The following is a 19,957-nucleotide window of genomic DNA, read 5'->3' as shown; positions in this document are numbered from 1 at the left end:
ATCACTGTCTAATTTGCTGCATCTACAGCCAGGGACAAGGCCAAGCTGCAGCGTGTCATCCGCTCTGCTGAGAAGGTGATCGGCTGCAGTCTCCCATCCCTCTAGGAGCTGTACATCTCCAGGACCTGGAGCAGCCAACCCCTCTCATCCTGGATACGAACTTCTGGTTTCTGTCCACCAGGACCAGGACCTCATGCCACAAAAACTTACAGTCACTTTCACTTTCGCATTTGATTATTGCACTAATTTTTATGCAAACTCACTTCTGTGTACAATATTTATTTCACTCTAGATTGTGTACATACCTCGTATCTGTATATATGTTTGGACAGTCACTTTGACTTTTACATTCTTAATTGCACTACTTTTCATGCAAAGACACTTTATGTATACAGTTTTTATTTACTTATACAAGTTCATTTTAAAACTGTGTACACATTGTGTATCTGTGTATCTGTAAAGTGCTCTGTGCCAAACCATTTGCAGTACCTGACAATAAATAATTTTTCTGATTCTGATTCTTATGAGACCATGAAAGAACATTGTGGGAACGTTTCTGGGACACGTGTTTATAGTAACAAAAGTACCTATTTGCTGATTGTTCTGATTTGAGATCACGAAAGAAGGTTACAGGAATGTTTCTGGCGTGTGAATTTATGGCTACAAAAGTACCTATTTTGCGATTGTCCTGGTACAAGACAATGAAGGAACGTTACAGGAATGTTTCCAGGATGTTAGTCGGTGGTTACAAAAGTTTCTATTTAATGATCATCCTAAATATGAGACCATGGAAGAACGTTATAGTGTCAAAAGTACCTACTGTATTTGGTAACAGTAAAGAACATTACAAGAACGTTTTCTGGCCATTGGTTTATAGTTACAAAAGTACCTATTTGGTGATTTTTTTCGCATGAGAGAATGTTGTGAGAATGTTCCAGACGTTATTTTGAACTTAATTATATATATATATATATATATATATATATATATATATATATATATATATATATATATATATATATATATATATATATGTGTGTGTGTGTGTGTGTGTGTGTGTGTGTGTGTGTGTGTGTATGTGGAAAAATTTCGTTCCTATAAGAACGTTTCCAGAACGTTAGAAATAATATAAATAAATAATAATAATAAAAAGCCCACACAGGACGTAGGCGCTCCGCGTCACCTGTAGGTGGCAACCCTGAGCCCTGGAACGTCTGCTGACGAACTTCCGCCTTTGTGTAAGCAGGCGTGGTCACAATTTGATTGACATTTACGTCAGCTAATAAGGTGTTCAGCTGGTGGGCGGTACTGAGAACTGATTGGTCGCTAATATTGATATACTTCGAGGGCGGAAACCGAAAGGCGCCATTTGCTTCTCGGACTCTAGCGGTTAATGACAATAAAACTGAGCTCTCCGTTGGTGAAAAAAAAAAAAATAGAACCGAAACCGCTCAAATCTAAATAAATAAATCCGGTTTATCCTTATGGATGCGGCGGTCAACCCGTCTATTGACAGGTAAATATATCTTGTTTTTCAGCTCGCTGTAGGATTTTCTAACCGAACACAAAAGGACGAAGCGGCACGGGCTCAGTTCCAAATGGCTCCATGTGATCGTAGTGCACTATATAGGGATCTAAATACCATCCACGAACACTTTATGAACATTATATGAAGGGTGATGTTGATGGTGGTTTTTCGAAGGTAAACAAGCAGATTATTTTGAGTCGGGTGTAAACAAAAATGTTTTTTTTTTTTTTTTTTTGTCAACAGTATTTTGTAAATACTCGAGGATAAATTATTATAATTATTATTAGTATAATCTGTATTGATTGTATTTTTGTACACTGTTTAAACGAGTTCCGATTAAAATCGCGACGGTTAAAAACCCGTTTTGGCCTTTTTGTTTGCTTTTTAGCCGCGTTATTGGCTCGATCCTGTTCGCCCGCGCGCTTCCTTGACGCGCGCCCTACAAAGGGGGGAAACGCTCGCGCGGAACGGTCTTGCCTAGTACACTTGACTAAGGGCGGAAGCCGTTTGTGATGCTGCCACTATCTGATCACGCAGTACTGACCCGGCTGTTATTTCGCTGGTTCGGTTCGTATCCTGACTGGGTCAGGCAGCTAGTTAACTTGATGATTTATCAACCTGTTAACGGACTGGTTAGTCTTTTATTATTGTTAAATGGAGTGAAGTGGACAGTTTTTTTTTCCCTGCTGAAAAGCTGATAACTGCTTACCTGGTAAGGAGGTGTCACGTGACGGGGGGATTCATTTGTATACAGACCTGTTTACATTTGTCTGCCCTGTTTACAAATCGGCCATGGGCGGGGCCTGCGATGGGGTCACGTGGCAGAAGAGATTTTCTTTCTACTTTAAGGTGAATGGATCTCCTTCAGGAATCTCTCAAGACGTAAAGATCGCTCATGGAGATCTCTCAAGGCGAACAGATCTTTCAGAGGAACAAATCTTTTAAGGGAATCTCTCATGATCGACGGATCTCTCAAGCGTTTATTGTACGTGTCGAAGATTTCCCAATTGCCATTCCCACCCTGGGGAATCAGACTTTCCGAAGAGGAAACAACTTTCATCTTGGTCATCCCGGTGAACCCTGACCTTTAAATTCACACGTTTCCACCCGATAAACGTAACTCCCAATTAACACCCTAATTTTCTGCAACGAAAAAAAAAAAAAAAAAAAACAGCCGCGTCATCATCATCCAAGGCTTCCCACACAACGAGATTAATAATAACATCCGAACCCAAAGGTGCCAAAATTAACACTTCACCTAGAAGGTTTCTGATTTTTGATCAGACGGCTCGGAATCCGAACAGATCTGATTATACCGGTGGGTAAAAACGCGCGTGACTGCTAGACGGTTTAGAGAGAATATGCGGAGCTCGATCTTGTGAGCCACTAGAAAACTAGTGGGCGTGGCTGACGTCTCTTCAGCTAGTTGGGCTGCTGGTTATTATCTAGAGAAGAACTTCTGCCTTGCGTTTCCCCCCTCGGTGGGGGTCGTTGGGGGGTTGTACAAGCTTTTGTCACAGAGTTTTGCAACACGTACATGTCACGACTGCTTTCTTTTACACGATTTGTGTCCTTTCTTCACATACAAAATCTTTGGTGTTGGTCAACTTCTCTACGTCAAGCTGTCAGATACGTCCTGTGGGCGCAGGCTAAAATCTGATCCGACTGCTGATTCCGATCGCACAGTAAAGCACCAAATAAAAGCGGGAAACGTTTCGATTCAGTGTTTCAGCCCACACGCTAAGTTTAATTCGACACCTCTGAGCGTGTGGATTTCTCTAGGCGGTAAGAAGAATCCGGTTGTCTGTACTGCATTGTTAGCGTAAGGAAACGCTCATCACGTTGCCTTCGGTTTACTCACGTTATTTTACGTGTGGGGAAAAAAGGTGGAAACTCAAACGTGAAACGGCGAAAGTTTCAAACTAGAACCAACGAAAACAAATCAAACGTATCAGATTTCCCAGTCGGACCATGAAGTCATGCTAACAGCCGTGATTGAGCTCCAAGAGACGGAACGAACTTGAGCCGTGTCTCAAATTACACACTTGTGCACTATTCAGGACAGTATTATAACTATTTCCTTTAAGTTCAGTGTTTTGAAATAAAATAGAAACGCACTCTTTGTGGCTGCAAACCTACTGAAAAGTCAGTACGTTCCTCTTTTAAGATCTGGATCACTGAAAGGGATGTCGTGATCATTCGCTCATTTCAAAAATTGCTGATTAATCTTTTTTTTTTTTTTTTTTTCTTCACGGAACGAAAGACTTCGATATTCCGTTTTTTTTGGTGTTGAGCCGAAAAATTATCCGATCCATGACCACAAAAACCGTAACGTGACCCACATTGTGTTTTTGTATCCAGTGCAATTGAAGGAATCAGTCGTTTGTGAATGATAATCAGGTTTTTATGATTCAAAGCCTGTAATCTCTCTTTCTCTCTGCAGCAGGTCTGTCATGACGGGTGCCCTGGAGTCAGGCACAGCGAACACGGGCAAACGCATCCGCAAACCGTCTCTACTCTACGAGGGCTTTGAGGGCCCCGGACTCCCGCTCGCACCCATGCCTGTTGCTGGACCACCGCTCTCGCAGCACCTCCCGGTGAAGGACCCGAACCGCCTGAGCCGCGTCACCAACCAGCTGCAGTACCTCCAGAAGGTGATGACGAAGGCGCTTTGGCGTCACCACTTCGCCTGGCCTTTCCACGAGCCCGTGGACGCCGTTCGACTCAACCTACCTGTGAGTGTCTGCTCTTTTCTGGGTGCGACGATGTAGCGATCGGAGAGCACACAGCCGTAATGGAGTTGTAGAACGTTATTCTCAGCATCGCATAAAGCAAAGCGTTTTTTTTGCGGTTTCATCCAATAGGAAAGAAGTGGGCGGGGAAAACAGGGTCCGACCTTGAACAAATATAAGCCTGCGTCCAAATCTAACACAAATTAGACAGGGATTTGAAACATCCCATTCCACATTTAGTCCTAGTTAGTTTTTAGGAGAACCTCCCTTCTTCTGGGAAGATGTTCCACTAGATTTTCAGACATGCTCATAGAGATGTGTGAGATTCAGGTGCCATGTTTGAGGAGATTGTGTTCATAACGATGTGTTTTTTTTTTCCTGTCTTAGGACTACCATAAGATCATCAAGCAGCCCATGGACATGGGCACCATCAAGAAGCGGCTGGAGAACAACTACTACCGCAGCGCCAGTGAGTGCATTCAGGACTTCAATACCATGTTCACCAACTGCTACATTTACAACAAGGTGAGAACACGCGCGCACACACACATGTACACATACATAAAACTCTCTGGGGTTGCCATGGAGCTGGTCTCCTGTGGTTACTCATTGTCCCCCCCGCACTACGGGTTAATTATTCAGGGACTTTGTGTCTCTGTAGCTTCCTTCTCTCAGATCAAATCCGAACGGTTTTAGAAAAGTATAAGAAAGTAACGGTGTGATTTGTGACCCAGCCCACCGACGACATCGTGCTGATGGCCCAGTCTCTGGAGAAGGTCTTTCTGCAGAAGGTGGCTCAGATGCCACAGGAAGAGATCGAGTTGCCTCCTCCTGCACCCAGGGGCCGAGCTATGAAGACGGCCAAATCCCGGCGGGGAAGAGGTGATGTCACAAGGGAGCGTCTGTTAATAACCGTGTGTGTTTTACGTGTGAAGAACGTTTGTTCTGCTGGTAGAAGGGATTCACGAAAGAAATGTTTGTGCTGAACAGTAAGGAAGTAAATGTAATTCGTTACTGTACCGAAGTCGCTTTTTCTCTCATCTTTACTTTTACTGAAGTATTTTCATTCGGGGAGATTTGTACTTTAATTTCACTACAAGTTTCTTTTTTTGTTTTAAATTAACTACATTTTGCGAAATCAGTTATTTTTATTTGAGGATAAAAACGTAAACACGCAGCGATCCACCAATCAGAGTCGAGCGTTTGCTTTGTTTTGAACTCGTTCTGATCGGCGCTCTGTGTATCTACTGATCACCAACATACAGTTCAACAGAACATTTAGGGAGGAATAAACAATGGAAGAAACTCCAGACTCGAACTCAACACAACACACGTGACCTCGTTTGCACCAATTTATTATAATTTTTTTGTAGTAGTTGAAAGCAGTGCTCTGGGCTCATGATTATTTGAATATTAATCATTGTTTGACTCGTATCATATGAGTAATAGTCTTTTCACATAAACTGATTTTAATAGCGTAATCTTTTATCTAGTGCACTTTTTAAGTACTCAGTCTTTTCTGTGTTACTGACGTGTTATTGACGTGTTGCCGAGCTAATGATGAACATATTTCTTTCTCTCTCGCTGTCGTTTTTTCCTTTTGTTTTCTTTGTATCTGTATCCTTTATTTGCATCTCTGTTTATCTCTGCCTTTATCTGTCTTTCTGTATCCTTCTCTCTCCTTTTTTTTCCTTCTGTTCTCTTCATCTGTCCATCTCTTTCTCTCGCTCTTACAGGCGGTAGTCTGAGTGCAGCTCAGCAAGTTCCGGCTGTGTCCCAATCCGCCTACTCGCCGTCGTCTCCCGAAACCCCGGACTCCAGGTTCACCGGCTCTCCCCACGTGATGCTTAGTAAACCCGGACCGCCTCCTCCTCTTCCTCTTCCTCCTCCTCCTTCCCTCATGACTCTGCCCCCCACACAGCCTACCGCTAAGGTACTGATATACACTTATGAAATGATGGAGGACGAAATGGGTCAAAATGTCTTATTTATGAGCATTATGATACGATCGGGGGAATAGAGCAGATTATAGACTGTTTTCATGAGGAAGATTGGCAGAGCCTTATTTAAAAAAAAAAATCCCCCCCTTACAGAAGAAAGGCGTGAAGCGCAAAGCGGACACCACCACCCCGAGCACCACGGGTTTCCCCGTGCCCCCTGCAGGCCGTGCGATGGGTATGGGGAAGGGGCGTGGCGCTCTTTCGCTCTCGCCTGTACCCAGCCTGACGTGCGGCATGGGCGTGAGCGAGCCCGTGCACCTGCAGCCCGTCATGGGTCGTTCGGTGCCGCGCCGTCCCATCAAACCCCCGCGCAAAGACCTGCCCGAGATGGCAAGGCCGAAGAGTGCACCGCGGCACCGCACCAAGCTGAGCGGCCAGCTGCGCTACTGCAGCTCCATCCTTAAAGAGCTGCTGAGCAAGAAGCACGCCGCCTACGCCTGGCCCTTCTACAAACCCGTCGACGCGTCGCTGCTCGGGCTGCACGACTACCACCTCATCATCAAACACCCTATGGACCTCAGCACCATCAAGGTCAGTCTCAGTGTAAAAACAAACGGCACGTGGCATCAGTGATTCGCCTCTAGAGGCCGCTCTCGTAAAGACCGCGCACCCTCTCAGACGCAAGCTGGGAAAAGTATTGGTATGGATTTTTTTTTTCCGATAGTTTCAGCAATCAACTACCGGTGCTGAATAATTACCAAACGATGAATCGGTCTGCATTTAATTTTAATATACTGTTCAATATAATTCACGTAAAACCACAGAGAGCAACGGCATAAAATCCACATTTGAGTGACGAATGACAAAGTGTAACTTAAAAAAAATTTATTATTATTTACATTTTTCTTTTTAATTAAATCTCCAGAGGAAGATGGACGAGCGGGAGTACAGGGACTCTCAGGAGTTCAGTGCTGACGTGAGGCTCATGTTCTCCAACTGCTATAAGTACAATCCACCTGAGCACGACGTTGTGGCAATGGCACGCAGACTGCAGGTACACACACACACACACACACACACACACACACACACACCTCAAGTCAATTCTTGACGCCTATAATACATTTTCCCCTTAAAGCATGTCTCTCTTTTTGTCCTCCATTTAATCTGTTACTTCAGCGGTTATAACACTGCTATTATATATAATTTTTAATTTTTACAATCGTTTTTCTTTAAGGACGTGTTCGAGTTCCGTTTCGCAAAGATGCCCGACGAGGTCCTGGAGGAAGAGGAGGGCGAAGAAGGGTTGGCGCCGACCTCTCTGGGTCGTAACGTGGGCATTATGGGATTGCAGCACTCCTCCTCGTCGTCGTCATCATCTTCATCTTCATCGTCCTCGTCGTCTCCGTCGTCCTCTTCGGAAAGCGAGCCGAGCAGCGACAGCGAGCCGAGCAGCGAAAGCAGCCCGAGCTCGGACAGCGAAGAGGAGAGAGCTCAGCGCCTCGCCCAGCTACAGGACCAAGTGTGCACTCAGGTATGCACACAAACACACTCATCTCTCTATGGTTTATACGTAATTACCCATATCATATAATCACACTGCTCTTTCCCTGTGCAGCTGCGGGCGGTGCACGAGCAGTTGGCCGCTCTCTCGTCTGGCCCCATCATCAAACCCAAAAAGAAGCGGGAGAAGAAGAAGGACAAGAAGAAGAAAAAGAAGCCGGAGAAGCGCAAAGGCGTCCGGAGCAACGAGAGGGAGCGAGAGAAAGTCCCCAAAGTAACAAAGAGCAAATCCAGCAAGATGGCCACAATGTCTACTCAGAGCAAAAAAGCTCCTGCCAAGAAGAACAGCAAGAGCAACAAGTATGACAAGGAATTATTGTATTATTGTTTTGACAGCTGTATCTAAGTGTGTGTGTGTGTGTGTGTGTGTGTGTGTGTGTGTGTGTGTGTGTGTGTGTGTGTGTGTATATATATATATGTGTGTGTGTGTGTGTGTGTGTGTGTGTGTTTTAACTCAGAACTGTCGTCTTTCCTTTTTTCAGGACAACTAAGAAGTCCTTGGCACCAGCGGCCCGTTTCTCGGCTCCTGCCCCGCCGATACCACAGTACGACTCCGAGGAGGAGGAAGACGGTCTGCCTATGAGCTACGACGCCAAACGCCAACTCAGCCTCGACATCAACAAGCTGCCGGGAGATAAGCTGGGCCGAGTCGTGCACATCATCCAGTCCCGCGAGCCGTCCCTCCGCGACACCAACCCCGAGGAGATCGAGATCGACTTCGAGACGCTCAAACCGTCTACGCTGCGTGAACTCGAGAGCTACGTTACCAGCTGCCTGCGCAAAAAGCCGCGGAAACCTTACGGTGAGGTTTCACGAGTACTCCAACTTGATCTCTGTCCTGGTACTTCTGAATATTTGGACCGCTGCTCTGCAAGCGTGTTTATATCTCGATGCAAATTTAATCAAAATGACAATTTAATTATAATAATGGTAAAGTATATAAGGGTTTTGAGTTGAGTTCATATCAAACTCATCTCATGGCTTGTCCATGACTGTGTGTGTAGTGATGAAGCCGGCTGGTGGGAAGTCTCGTGAGGAGCTGGCTTTAGAGAAGAGAAAGGAGCTGGAGAGACGGCTGCAGGATGTTAGTGGCCAACTCAACTCTGTCAAAAAGCCCCAGAAACCCAAAGGTGAGAATCTTTTCATCACTTGGTGTGAACATTTACAACATTCTCTAGACGCCTGGATAAGGGTATGCTGTCAATGTAAACAGTGCAGCAGCTGACTGATAAGGGCTTTGCTCAGGGGCCCTGTGGTGGCTGCTTTGGCCGATGCTGGGATTTGAACCCGCGAACCTCCGATCAGAAGTTCATCATCCTATTCTGAGGAGGTTTACATGTTGAGTCCAGAATTCAATGTCAGAGCGTTTATAAACTGTAACTAAAGTAGCATCTGGCATCATTGAGTTGGTTTACAATCAAGTTGTGTACAATTTTATTTTTTTATTTTTTTGTAATTCAATCTGTAAAATTACCGCCCGAGTTTTAAAACTTTCAAAAATGCGTTTTTTTTTTTTTCTTCTTTGTACTCTGTGTGTAAGTGGAAAGACAAACACGCACAACCTGTGAAATAAGGTCAAGTGCGCAGACAGCTGGGGGCAACGAAACGACCGATCAAAGCTGAATGTCGGAACTGAGAACGTTTTACGAATACATTTGTGATTTTAATCAGTCCTTAGTCTGTTTCTGGAAAATTCACTGGACCTAGGGGAGACAGACGGCACCATCGCTATTTCTGGGGAAATAGTCTGCATTCTTTTACCATTCATGCAGCAGACATGGTTTGTGATCAACTTGGAACAGAAAGTGTGGTTCTGTTTTAGTATTTTTTTTGAGACGTTTATTACGGTGTAATAATGCACCACTGTTACATTATATTGTATTGAGCGTGTATAGTACATTTGGACTCTGGATCAAAAAGTTCATACCCCAGCACCACCATGTTCCCACTGCTGAATCTTATGTGTAAGGGAAAAAAGAATTCCACAAATAGTGCTGGTCTTTTATTACAAAAGTAGTATTGATTCATGAGAGTGTGCTAAATATCTAAAAAATATTATAGTCATAAATATTGTATAAAAAAGTAACACTTAAATGAACTGCACGTGGAGTCAATGATTCGCCCCTAAATGTCGCTCTTGCAGTGTGTAATGACGGCAGTTTTTCTATGCCGCAACCCGGAAAAACTATCGGTATGGATTTATGCCATAGCTGAAGTTCCAGCAATCGGCTATCAGGGTCGGTTCATCAATTAATCAAACTATTGTTGATTAAACTTATGAATCGGTCGACCTTTAGTCTCTGTGTGCGTGTGTGTGTGTGTGTGTGTGTGTATGTATGTATGTATGTATGTATGTATGTATAAATAAATCGACCGTGTTTCTCCTCCACAGCGGAGAAGGCCAGCGTGAGCACAGAGCCAAACCACTCCATGCCCGCTCGCCTCAGCGCCTCCAGCTCCAGCTCCGACTCCTCCTCTTCCTCCTCTGACTCTTCTTCCTCAGACACCAGTGACTCTGACTCCAGGTGATCATCCGGGTTTACAAGAGCACTGACAACGGCACGTCCTAAAATACGGACGAGACGAATCCATGACAGAAATGGTGAGGCTGTATGAGTGATCCGGAAATCCCGAGATGGAAAGACGGAAGAAGAAACAAATGGAAAAAAAACAAAAAAAAACAAGAGCCAAACCGTATCGTCCCCCAGGACACACTTTCATGTGAAACAACAGATTCCCAAAAGCCTGTTTTGAGACGTGTTTGTTAACGATGTACAGACTGTGTTGAATTAATTTTTCTTTCATAAAGAAGACTTTTATAATCGTGCCCATAGTGGGAGGTCATGTGGACATAGAAACTGCGCTGGAGTTGAGTCAGTCACATACGAGTTTTTTTCATTGCTTGTGGATTTAAAGCTTTGTTGTAAATTTTGTCTCTGCAGACCACAGCATTGGACGCCGCCTACCTTTATCTCGATCTTACGGCCACCTTGATTTAAACCAAGCAAAGCAATTTAACTCCATATTTCATAGAGAATATCAGAGCGGACGATTTCGTTGTACTTGGAAACCCGATCAGGAAGCAAAATAACGGCCGTTCGTCCGACGACTAAAGAGAATTCGCTTTTTTTTGTGTGTGTGCGTGTAACTAATTAGCCAAAGGAAGGAATGTCCATCGTCAAACTTGTATAACTAGTACTCAAGGTTATTCAGTGCGATTATTCCATTGACCAGTAATGTGTTTAAAAACTAGTTAAAGGTGTAATCGGTGACTTAGGTCTTAAAATTAAAACAAAATTCAGGCGTGGCTTCGGAGGGGCTGACGAAAGCTTTATTTTTGTGATCCAGCTTCGGTTCCGAACGTTTCTCACGGTTTCGAGGACGCGCACCTTCACCGACCGCACCTTCCATTTTCACTTTTTTGTTGTTTGTTCATTTTAACATTGGTTTTTTTTTTTTTTTTTTACACATCATCCAATGCAGGTTCTAAACGTCTCAAGCTGAAGTTTGTTCTCCAGTAATCCTACACGGCCTCACTAACCCGGCCTGAGACCGAGTGCACGCTAACGATGATAACGATAATCCCACGCTACCTGACCTCAGTTTGACAAGCGCTAACTGTTCAATTCGTCGCTCGCATTCTCGTGCTGCTTTAAGTCACAGATTCAAAATCCAAATCCTTGTTTGGAAATGTGATGCCTGAAGTTTCAGCTTTCTTTCATTTGTCAGGTTTGGAAATAGTGATTTTTGTAGGGGGGAAAAACGAGGAAAAAAAAAAAAAAGCCAGTGCATGAAAACAAACAAGCGATTTGTTGTATATAACCTCCTCGGATCATTATTCCACTTTAATTATATATTTTTTTGTATCGACTCATCGTTTTAACCTGTTTTTTTTTTTTTTTGTTTCTCAAATGTAAGGAATACCACCCGGTTGTTGTGAAACATGTAGCTGCACAGACACAACATTCCGTTCCTGCGATATTTATATTTAAAGAAAAAAAAAAAAGGTCTTTGAATTGTATATTTAGTTTGGTTTTATTTGGGTGTGAATACATGTATGCCAACTGACTTCAACACTGTTGCGTCTTCTTTCACTTGATGGCGCCTCAGAGCTCGACATGAACATCTCGCTCCACAAAAATAAACAAATCGATATTTGTACAATCTATCAGCGGTGTAATGCGGTCAGGTAAGTAGATGCACTTATTTATCAGCGTGGTGTGTGAATTTAGGCTCTATCGCCTCCTCAGCTACATCGCTCCAGTTTATATCATCTCAACGAGAAACTCCGCCTCCTGACCAGGTGGTCACTAAGGATGAATGATCCTAATGAATGAAGAACAGAATAAAAACCGGTAGCACTGTGCGCTTCATGTCTGGCTTCCTGTTTGCCATCAAGATGAAGATAAAAACCTCCCCCTCATGTCCTGATGCACACTTTTCGATCAACCAGGTGTCCTGTCAACATTTAGGACAAGCTTTCTTTTAAAGGAACAACTTAGGATGGAGATGCGTGTCAACGACCCCCAATGCAACTTGTAAATACGGTAAGTTAAGACGTGGCCTCGCCTACATCATTCCTAAAGAATGATGATCAGTGTGAGGTAATATACCATCATATGTTAATGGAGATATTTACGGTATATAATTTAGCAAAACAATTTACAGTACTGTAATGTATAAACTTTAGATATATTATAACATTAGATGTTCGTGAACGTGTTGTTTCAGTGCCCAGTGACCCAGATGAATATATTTGAATATACTTTTTAAAAGCTTATCCTTTCAAAGAGCAGCTATGCCAGGAAAGACTAACATGCTTCCAATGAGCTGGTTTTTCCATGTTGTATGAAAGAGCAGCATTAATTTAAGAAAACTGCTGTCAACCCTCTTCTACATACAGAAGTTCTTGTAAACTTGGCTCTTCCCCAAACAAAGTTCTCAGTACACAATTGTGGAATAGGACCTTCAAGAAGCAGACCAACCTTATGATTAGGTGTCTTCACAATTTTTTTGACCTTATAGTATCATCTTCGTTTGGCCGTTAGGGGTCGCCACAGTGGATCATCTGTCTCCATACCCCCCTGTCCTCTACATCTGCCTCTTTCACACCAACTACCTGCATGTCTTCCTTCACCACATCCATAAACCTCCTCCTTGGTCTTCCTCTTTTCCTCCTTCCTGGTGGCTCCATCCTCAGCATTCTCCTATTGATATACCCCATGTCCCTCCTCTGCACATGTCCAAACCATCTCAATCTCACCTCCCTCACCTTGTCTCCAAAACGTCCTACATGTGCTGTCCCTCTAATAAACTAATTTCTAATCCTGTCCATCGTCATCACTCCCAAAGAACATAACATCTTGAGCTCTGCTACCTCCAGCTCCACCTCCTGTCTTTTACTCATTGCCACTGTCTCTAAACCATAAAACATCTCAGGTCTCACCACAGTCCTATAAACTTTCCCTTACACTCTCACAGATACTCTTCTATCACAAATCACTCTTGCTATCCATTTTCTCCACCCACTCCACTCCTCTTTCTTCACTTCTCTAACACACTCTCTCTGTGGTATATGTGTATAAAATTTACACAAACTGGAACATTTCAATAATATAATGTATATATAAAGATCTACTCCACAATATCTTTCAGCTCAGATATTCAGATTTATGCTAATGTATGTATTATGAAGCCAGATGGGATCAGACTCGATTTAACTGGTGCTACAACCCCACAGTTTTGGGAGTGTTTCTGCCCAAAGTGCAATGTGCCTGTATGGACACAGTGTGGAGCAATTGAGCCACCAAAACACAAGCCAGGAGCATACATTTACGTTGTGTGTTTAGTAAACAGTTTAAAATAATGACTTCCTGTATCATTAAGCACCACATTTTATGGCTATAATTTTGGAGTTTATGGTGATAGAACGACAGGAAGAAAATACTCAAAGCCAGACGAGTTGTTATTAATGTTTATAACTATAGCATAATGCAGACTAGCCTGGGGGTTCTTTTAGTCTTGGGTTTTTTTATATGAAAGTGTATTCTTAGCATATAAATTAGAGAAATGTACACACACACACACACAATATTTATATATTTTTAAATATACTAATGCAAAGGTTTTAGGCAGGTGTGGAAAAAATGCTGTAAATGCTTTCAAAAATAAGTGTTAATAGTTTATTGTTTTTATCAGTTAACAAATTGATATTTGGTGTATCCACCCTTCGCCTGCGAAACAGCAAGTTTTCTAGATACATTTAAACAGTTTTTGAAGGAACTCGGCCAGTAGGTTGCTCCAAACATCTTGAGAACTAACCAGAAATCTTCTGTGGATGTAGGCTGCATCAAATCCTTCTGTTTCTTAATGTAACCTCAGACAGACTCGATAATGTTGATCAGGACTCTGTGGAGGCCAAAATGATCACTTCCAGGACTTCTCTATTCTGAAGATAGTTCTTAATGACATTGGGTGTATGTTTGGGGTCATTGTCTTACTGCAAAATACATTTTGGGGTCAATCCCACTGATGATTGCCAGACAAGTATCTGTATTTCTTAGCATTGAGGACACCAAAAATCCTGACCAAATCTCCAACTTCATTTGCAGAAATGCAGCGCCAAGCTCGCAAGGAAACCTCCACCATGCTTCACTGTTACCTGCAGATATGCATTATTGTACCGCTGTTGAAGCAAAGGGCTGAAGAGTCGTACAATAATGATTTGGCAGGGATTTAAACTCATGACCTTCAGATCCAAAGTCCAATGCTTTAACCACTAAGATGACACCTCCTCACACCCTAATCCAGAGTGACTTGCAATGATCTCAATTATACAGCTGAGCAATTGAGAGTTAAGGGCCTTGCTCAAGGGATTTGAACCCATAACCTTCCGATCAGAAGTCTCTTATCTACTAAGTTACCACTTTCCCCAATCAGAGACCTCGATAGCACAGTGTATAAAGGAGTAATAGCAATCATTTAATAGTAAATGGATCTGGACTGTAATTAATAGAAACAGTTTGCTGCAATGGCTTTGAGCTACAATGACCATGACCAGGACTGCATTCCATTAATGATCTGTATAAATGAATGATCTGGATAATGAATTGACATTTGGTGTCACCCAGATGAAAATGGGTTTCCTTTAGAATATGGTTGTTCTGTTCCTCATATCATCTCACATAGTTCCTTTCCAAATTCTGAGATTAAAACTTAATATTCATCATTAGTTCTATTCCAAAAAGCTGCTTCGGGACAACGTCCATTGTTAAAACCGCATAAAGCGCAACTTGGAACTGCAACTGTACTGTGCAATGAGACTTTATTATGGCTTTCAGCAGCATTTGTCCATGATTTATTAAATACTCTGTTCTGATTACTGTCCTACCGTAAGCAGCGTGGCCTACAGCAAGAGTGATCGCGATGCCACTTACGTTAATTAGCGACATTTTTCACAGTATAAAAACACAATTATTCTTTCCAGTCATCCGTATCGGCAGTTGTGTATCGGATAACTATGTTCGCCATGGCCGAGAGGATAGAGCACCGATTATGCACTCGGCCCTTTCTGTCTTGCTGTCTGCTTTAATCTAATGTCCATTCGGCGCTGTCTAATTTGGCACACCGTAATATATAAATGTGACGCATTTACATCATTAAATCCTGCGGGCAAGTGCTGGGAAAACAGACGAATCAAGAAACGCTCTCCTTTATACACTGCATTGGTTAAATGTTTGTGGACACTAAACCATACGATTGGTATGTGATTTTTAGATCATCCCATTCCACACTCAGACCACATTAGCACTTATAATTAACTCCACTCTTCCAGGAAGATATTCCACTAGATTGTGGAGATTGCAGTGATCTCAAAAGGGTTTCAATGAGGTTGAGGTTAGAGTGTTGCAGCAGGCCACTCAAGATCTTCCACATACATCCAACCCATGTTGAGCATATCTCAATGGAGCTGGTTTTGTGCACAGGCTGGAAGGGGTTTGGGTCTCCTAGCTGAAGTGAAGGGAAAGTTTCATACAGTTTACAATTGTGTGCCTCCAGCTTTGAACATACGTGGAAAAAAAAATACATATGGCGGGACAAGTTGGGTGTCCCAACACTTTTGCCCCTATACAGTATCTTGAAGTAGTTTAATTGGAAAACTACTAATATTAATAATGAGAATTTCCAGTTCTAATATCCAAAAAAAAAGGACAAAAATATGCTAGTACCCCAGACTCCTTCAATAAATGTCTCCCAAAAATATCAAAACATATTACAGAAAACATTTTCACAATTCCACACATTTTCATTTATAGAGTGTGTCAGGATCTTCCGGGCTCACGGTGTGCACTCCCAGTTTGGCGCCTGCTTCCAGGTCGGTGGCCATCTTGCCGTTTTTCCTGCTCCACCTGGTACTTAAGGACATCAACACTTTAGCTCAGGGCCAGATTATCTTACCGGCTTCCTAAGTCCCTGAGTGTACTCTTGCCACCCTGCCTGTTCCGGTTCCACTTCCTGTTCCTGATCCTGTTCCGCTCTACTTCCCAAGGTTCTGTTATGGACTTGAACTTGTTTTTTGGTTTGTGTTTTTTTTGCTTTGCCCCTTTGTTGCTCTGTTTGATTTTTGGACATTTTATTGGATTCAGATTTTTTGGTTTCCCCCAAATTGCTCTGTCTCCTGGCTCAGCGTTTTTTTGGACTTTTTATCGAACTGTGTTTTTGCCTTTGCCCTATTGCTCTGTCATTCGGGTCTGACCATAGAACTGTTTCCTCTGTTTGCTACCCTTCCTTAAAGACTGCTTAATTATAAGCAGTCTTTAACTGCTTATAGTCCTGTCGCATCCTGCATTTGGGTCCTTCCAGTCTCCACTCAGTCTCACCGTTCCTCTCCCAGTAAAAGTCCCTGCATAAGTTGTCACTAAAAAACATGAAGCACTAAACCAATTCATATAAACCTGGGGGTTTGCAGTTGCATTCCTGTCAGCGATGCTGTGCAGTGCAGTGTATTGTTTTACCCAGAAATGACCAATTCACAAGACTACATCAAGTACATCACTCATCAAGGAAACAAGCACGATTAGTAAATGCTGAGCTGCAACATGACCGAATAAACAAAATGCGCTGCCTCGGTGGACATGTTTTTATTCACAAGCTGTGTTTCCAGTTCTGTGCTGAATAATCCATTTGTGGTCATAGCAAACCTGGGAAAGCTGCATATTATTCCCTTTCTGAAATGAGTGTGTAGCAGTGGAATATTTTTTTATATTTTATTTATATGCAACTGGCATACCATATGAAGATATCCACACAGTATGGACAAAAGTTTGTGGACACCTGATCATAAGAACCTCTACTTCTTCTAGGAAGATGTTCCACTACATTTTGGAGTGTGCTTTTGGAGATTCAGCTACAAGGGTGATAGAAAAGTCTGGTACTGGTGTGCAGCCATCGTTCACATTGGTGATGGTGTTCAGTAGGGTTTGAGCTCTGTAGTTGGAGATCTTCCCTTTCAAACCCAAGTAAAGCATATCTTCATGGTTGGCTTTGAGCACAGAGGTGCTGTCATGCTGGAACATGTTTGGATCTTCTAGTATAAGTTAAATTGAATTACACTGCATTCCAAGACATTTTATAAATGATGTGCCTCCAAACCTTGTAACAACAGGTTGTGGAAGAAGAACATATGGCTGGAAAGTCAAATGTCCCAATACATTTGTTTATACAGTGTTTAAATAGTATCACTCTTTGTCATTAATTTAGACAAGATCAAAAAAATTTGAAGAAAAATCATGGCCCAGGGATTGGGATCCTGCTTTGAAAGCAACAATAAAGACCTTCAATAATATCATTTGGTAAATGCCCTTATCATACAATTATCTCATTTACGCCACTGACTAGTTGAGGGTTAAGGGCCTTGCTCAAGGGCCCAACAGTTGCAGCTTGGCTTTATTGGGATTTGAACTCACAACCTTTAGATCAGAAGTCCAAAATCTTAACCACTGACTTGCAAACAAGAATGCGGCATGGTCCCGGTGATTTGCAGTGGCTGATGGGAAATGAAATCCGTGTCATAATCCTTACAATATTAATGATTACACATTTATACTTGTTTTTATTATACTCAGCTTATCTGGATCATCAAAAATACAACTTTCAGTAAACTAGCTATTACTATAAAAACAATATTTAATATTTAAAAGCTATTAAGGACTTTATGGTAATTTCCTTTTCCCTTTCCTTCAGGTTTAACTCTTTTTTTATCATAAACATTGGTCTATATTCCTGATAGCACCACAGTAGCTCCCTGAGGTCACTTCCTGTCCCTGCTAGGTTAAAGTTAAGGTTGCATTATACAATAATTTAGCAAAAGTTATTAAGAAATTATTAATAGCTCAATATTACAATTTTATGAGGGGTTAATAGGGCAAATAAACTTGATTACAAGAAATCAATAATAACGATTTACGAATATGGGCTTCATTGGAAGTGTGAGATCTTGTTTTATCGACTGGAACAGAGCGTAAGACTCAATTTCCTTCAACAGAAATCTGATTAGCACCTGATTTGATCTTAATCCTGGCTCTAGGTTCAGCAGGGGAAGCGCACAGTGTTGAGTAAGAAGTCCAACCACCACTAGGCCTTAAACTCTCAACTGCTCAGTTGTATGAAGGGCATAATTGTAAGTTGCTTACCCTTCAATGCTCTTATCCTTACAATTTAATCATTTGTAACTAATATATAAGATTGGGTAACAAGTCGTTAGAGTTTTGTTAGCATTGTAGGGGTGCGTAGCCTCATCTTATTAGTTATACATTGACATCTGCATCAATAAAATTATTCTAACGCTGGTTCAATCGGACACCGAATAAGAATACCATCAGTCTAAAGATCTGTTGGGAGATTGTTAAAAGGTAATTTTTTAGGATTTTAAAGCTAGAACTTTAGATTTTGCTTAAAGACTACTGGAGGACATGAAGTGGAAGTTTATTCCACCACTTATTCCAGAACACAGAAGAGTCTGGAAACATGTCTTTCTTGTATGCTGATAGATGGTGGAACCAGTCAACCAGAGGTTGAGGATCGGAAGGCGTGTGGTGGTGCAGTGCAGGGTGAGAGAAGAACCATAAGTGAGATGGTCCATATTCGGCTGCATAGTTGAACATTAGTGAGTTCAATTTGATGAAAGCAGCTACAGAAATGTGTTAGTAGGACGATTAAGACTAGTAAGATTAGTTACTGTAGAGGGAAACCTCGGCTAAGCGAGTACTTAATCATTAATAAAAGTGCCGTTATCATAGAATTTTAATGTTTTAGTAATCAATGTTTCTGTAATAACAAAGAAAGTACAATGTATTACATAATATATGTAGATAAGTCTGGCTGTTTTGGGGCAGTAAGCCAATTCAAGTAAATCATATTTAAAGAGCTACTATTACATCTGATTAACTGCTGCTTAGTTCTGTATATATGTACAATCCTTATGCTGTTACAAAGATCATTATGTAACAGCCTAAAAATGCAAAGGAACTGTATGATAGGTAAATGTCAAATATTGTCACAGCGCATGTGTAAAAAATGAATTACCTGCGACAAGCCAATGAAGTCACGTGTATGGTACTAATATAAATCTGTCATATCCTGACATGGAACATGTTCTTGAAACCATGAATACGGTTTCCATTTCCATTTTAATTCTCTGCTAGATGTCGCTGGGGAAATGGTTGCTCAGCGGTTAAGATGTGGGAATTCTGATTGGAGAGTCTGGAGATTAATTTCTGGCACCACCACGCTGTCGCTGTTGGGCCCCTTAACTGCTGAGGCCCTCCTTAACCCCTTAACTGCTGGGCTCCTTAACCCCTTAACTGCTGGGCTCCTTAACCCCTTAACTGCTGGGGTCCTCCTTAACCCCTTAACTGCTGGGCTCCTTAACCCCTTAACTGCTGGGGTCCTCCTTAACCCCTTAACTGCTGGGCTCCTTAACCCCTTAACTGCTGGGGTCCTCCTTAACCCCTTAACTGCTGGGGTCCTCCTTAACCCCTTAACTGCTGGGGTGCTCCTTAACCCCTTAATTGCTGAGGCCCTCCTTAACCCCTTAACTGCTGGGGTGCTCCTGAACCCCTTAACTGCTGAGGCCCTTCTTAACCCCTTAACTGCTGGGCTCCTTAACTACTTAACTGCTGGGCTCCTTAACCCCT

At 42.3% G+C, this 19,957-nt stretch overlaps 1 protein-coding gene across 1 annotated transcript; it reads left to right on the top strand.

The window, feature by feature from the left end:
- The first annotated feature begins 1,357 nt into the window (after window positions 1-1,357).
- brd2b (bromodomain containing 2b) lies at window positions 1,358-11,831 on the top strand. Its single transcript, XM_046833772.1, has 12 exons — window positions 1,358-1,516; window positions 3,972-4,263; window positions 4,648-4,785; window positions 4,995-5,142; window positions 5,997-6,193; window positions 6,354-6,791; window positions 7,126-7,254; window positions 7,438-7,734; window positions 7,819-8,063; window positions 8,246-8,565; window positions 8,768-8,893; window positions 10,156-11,831. The coding sequence occupies exons 1-12, from the start codon at window positions 1,485-1,487 to the stop codon at window positions 10,290-10,292; spliced, it is 2,499 nt and encodes an 832-aa protein (XP_046689728.1). The 5' UTR covers window positions 1,358-1,484; the 3' UTR covers window positions 10,293-11,831.
- Window positions 11,832-19,957: the final 8,126 nt, after the last annotated feature.

The sequence above is a fragment of the Silurus meridionalis genome, chromosome 21 (assembly GCF_014805685.1).
Source record: "Silurus meridionalis isolate SWU-2019-XX chromosome 21, ASM1480568v1, whole genome shotgun sequence".
NCBI lineage: Eukaryota > Metazoa > Chordata > Actinopteri > Siluriformes > Siluridae > Silurus > Silurus meridionalis.
The sequence above is the reverse complement of the archived record's forward strand: the minus strand, read 5'-3'. Positions and strand labels throughout refer to the sequence as shown.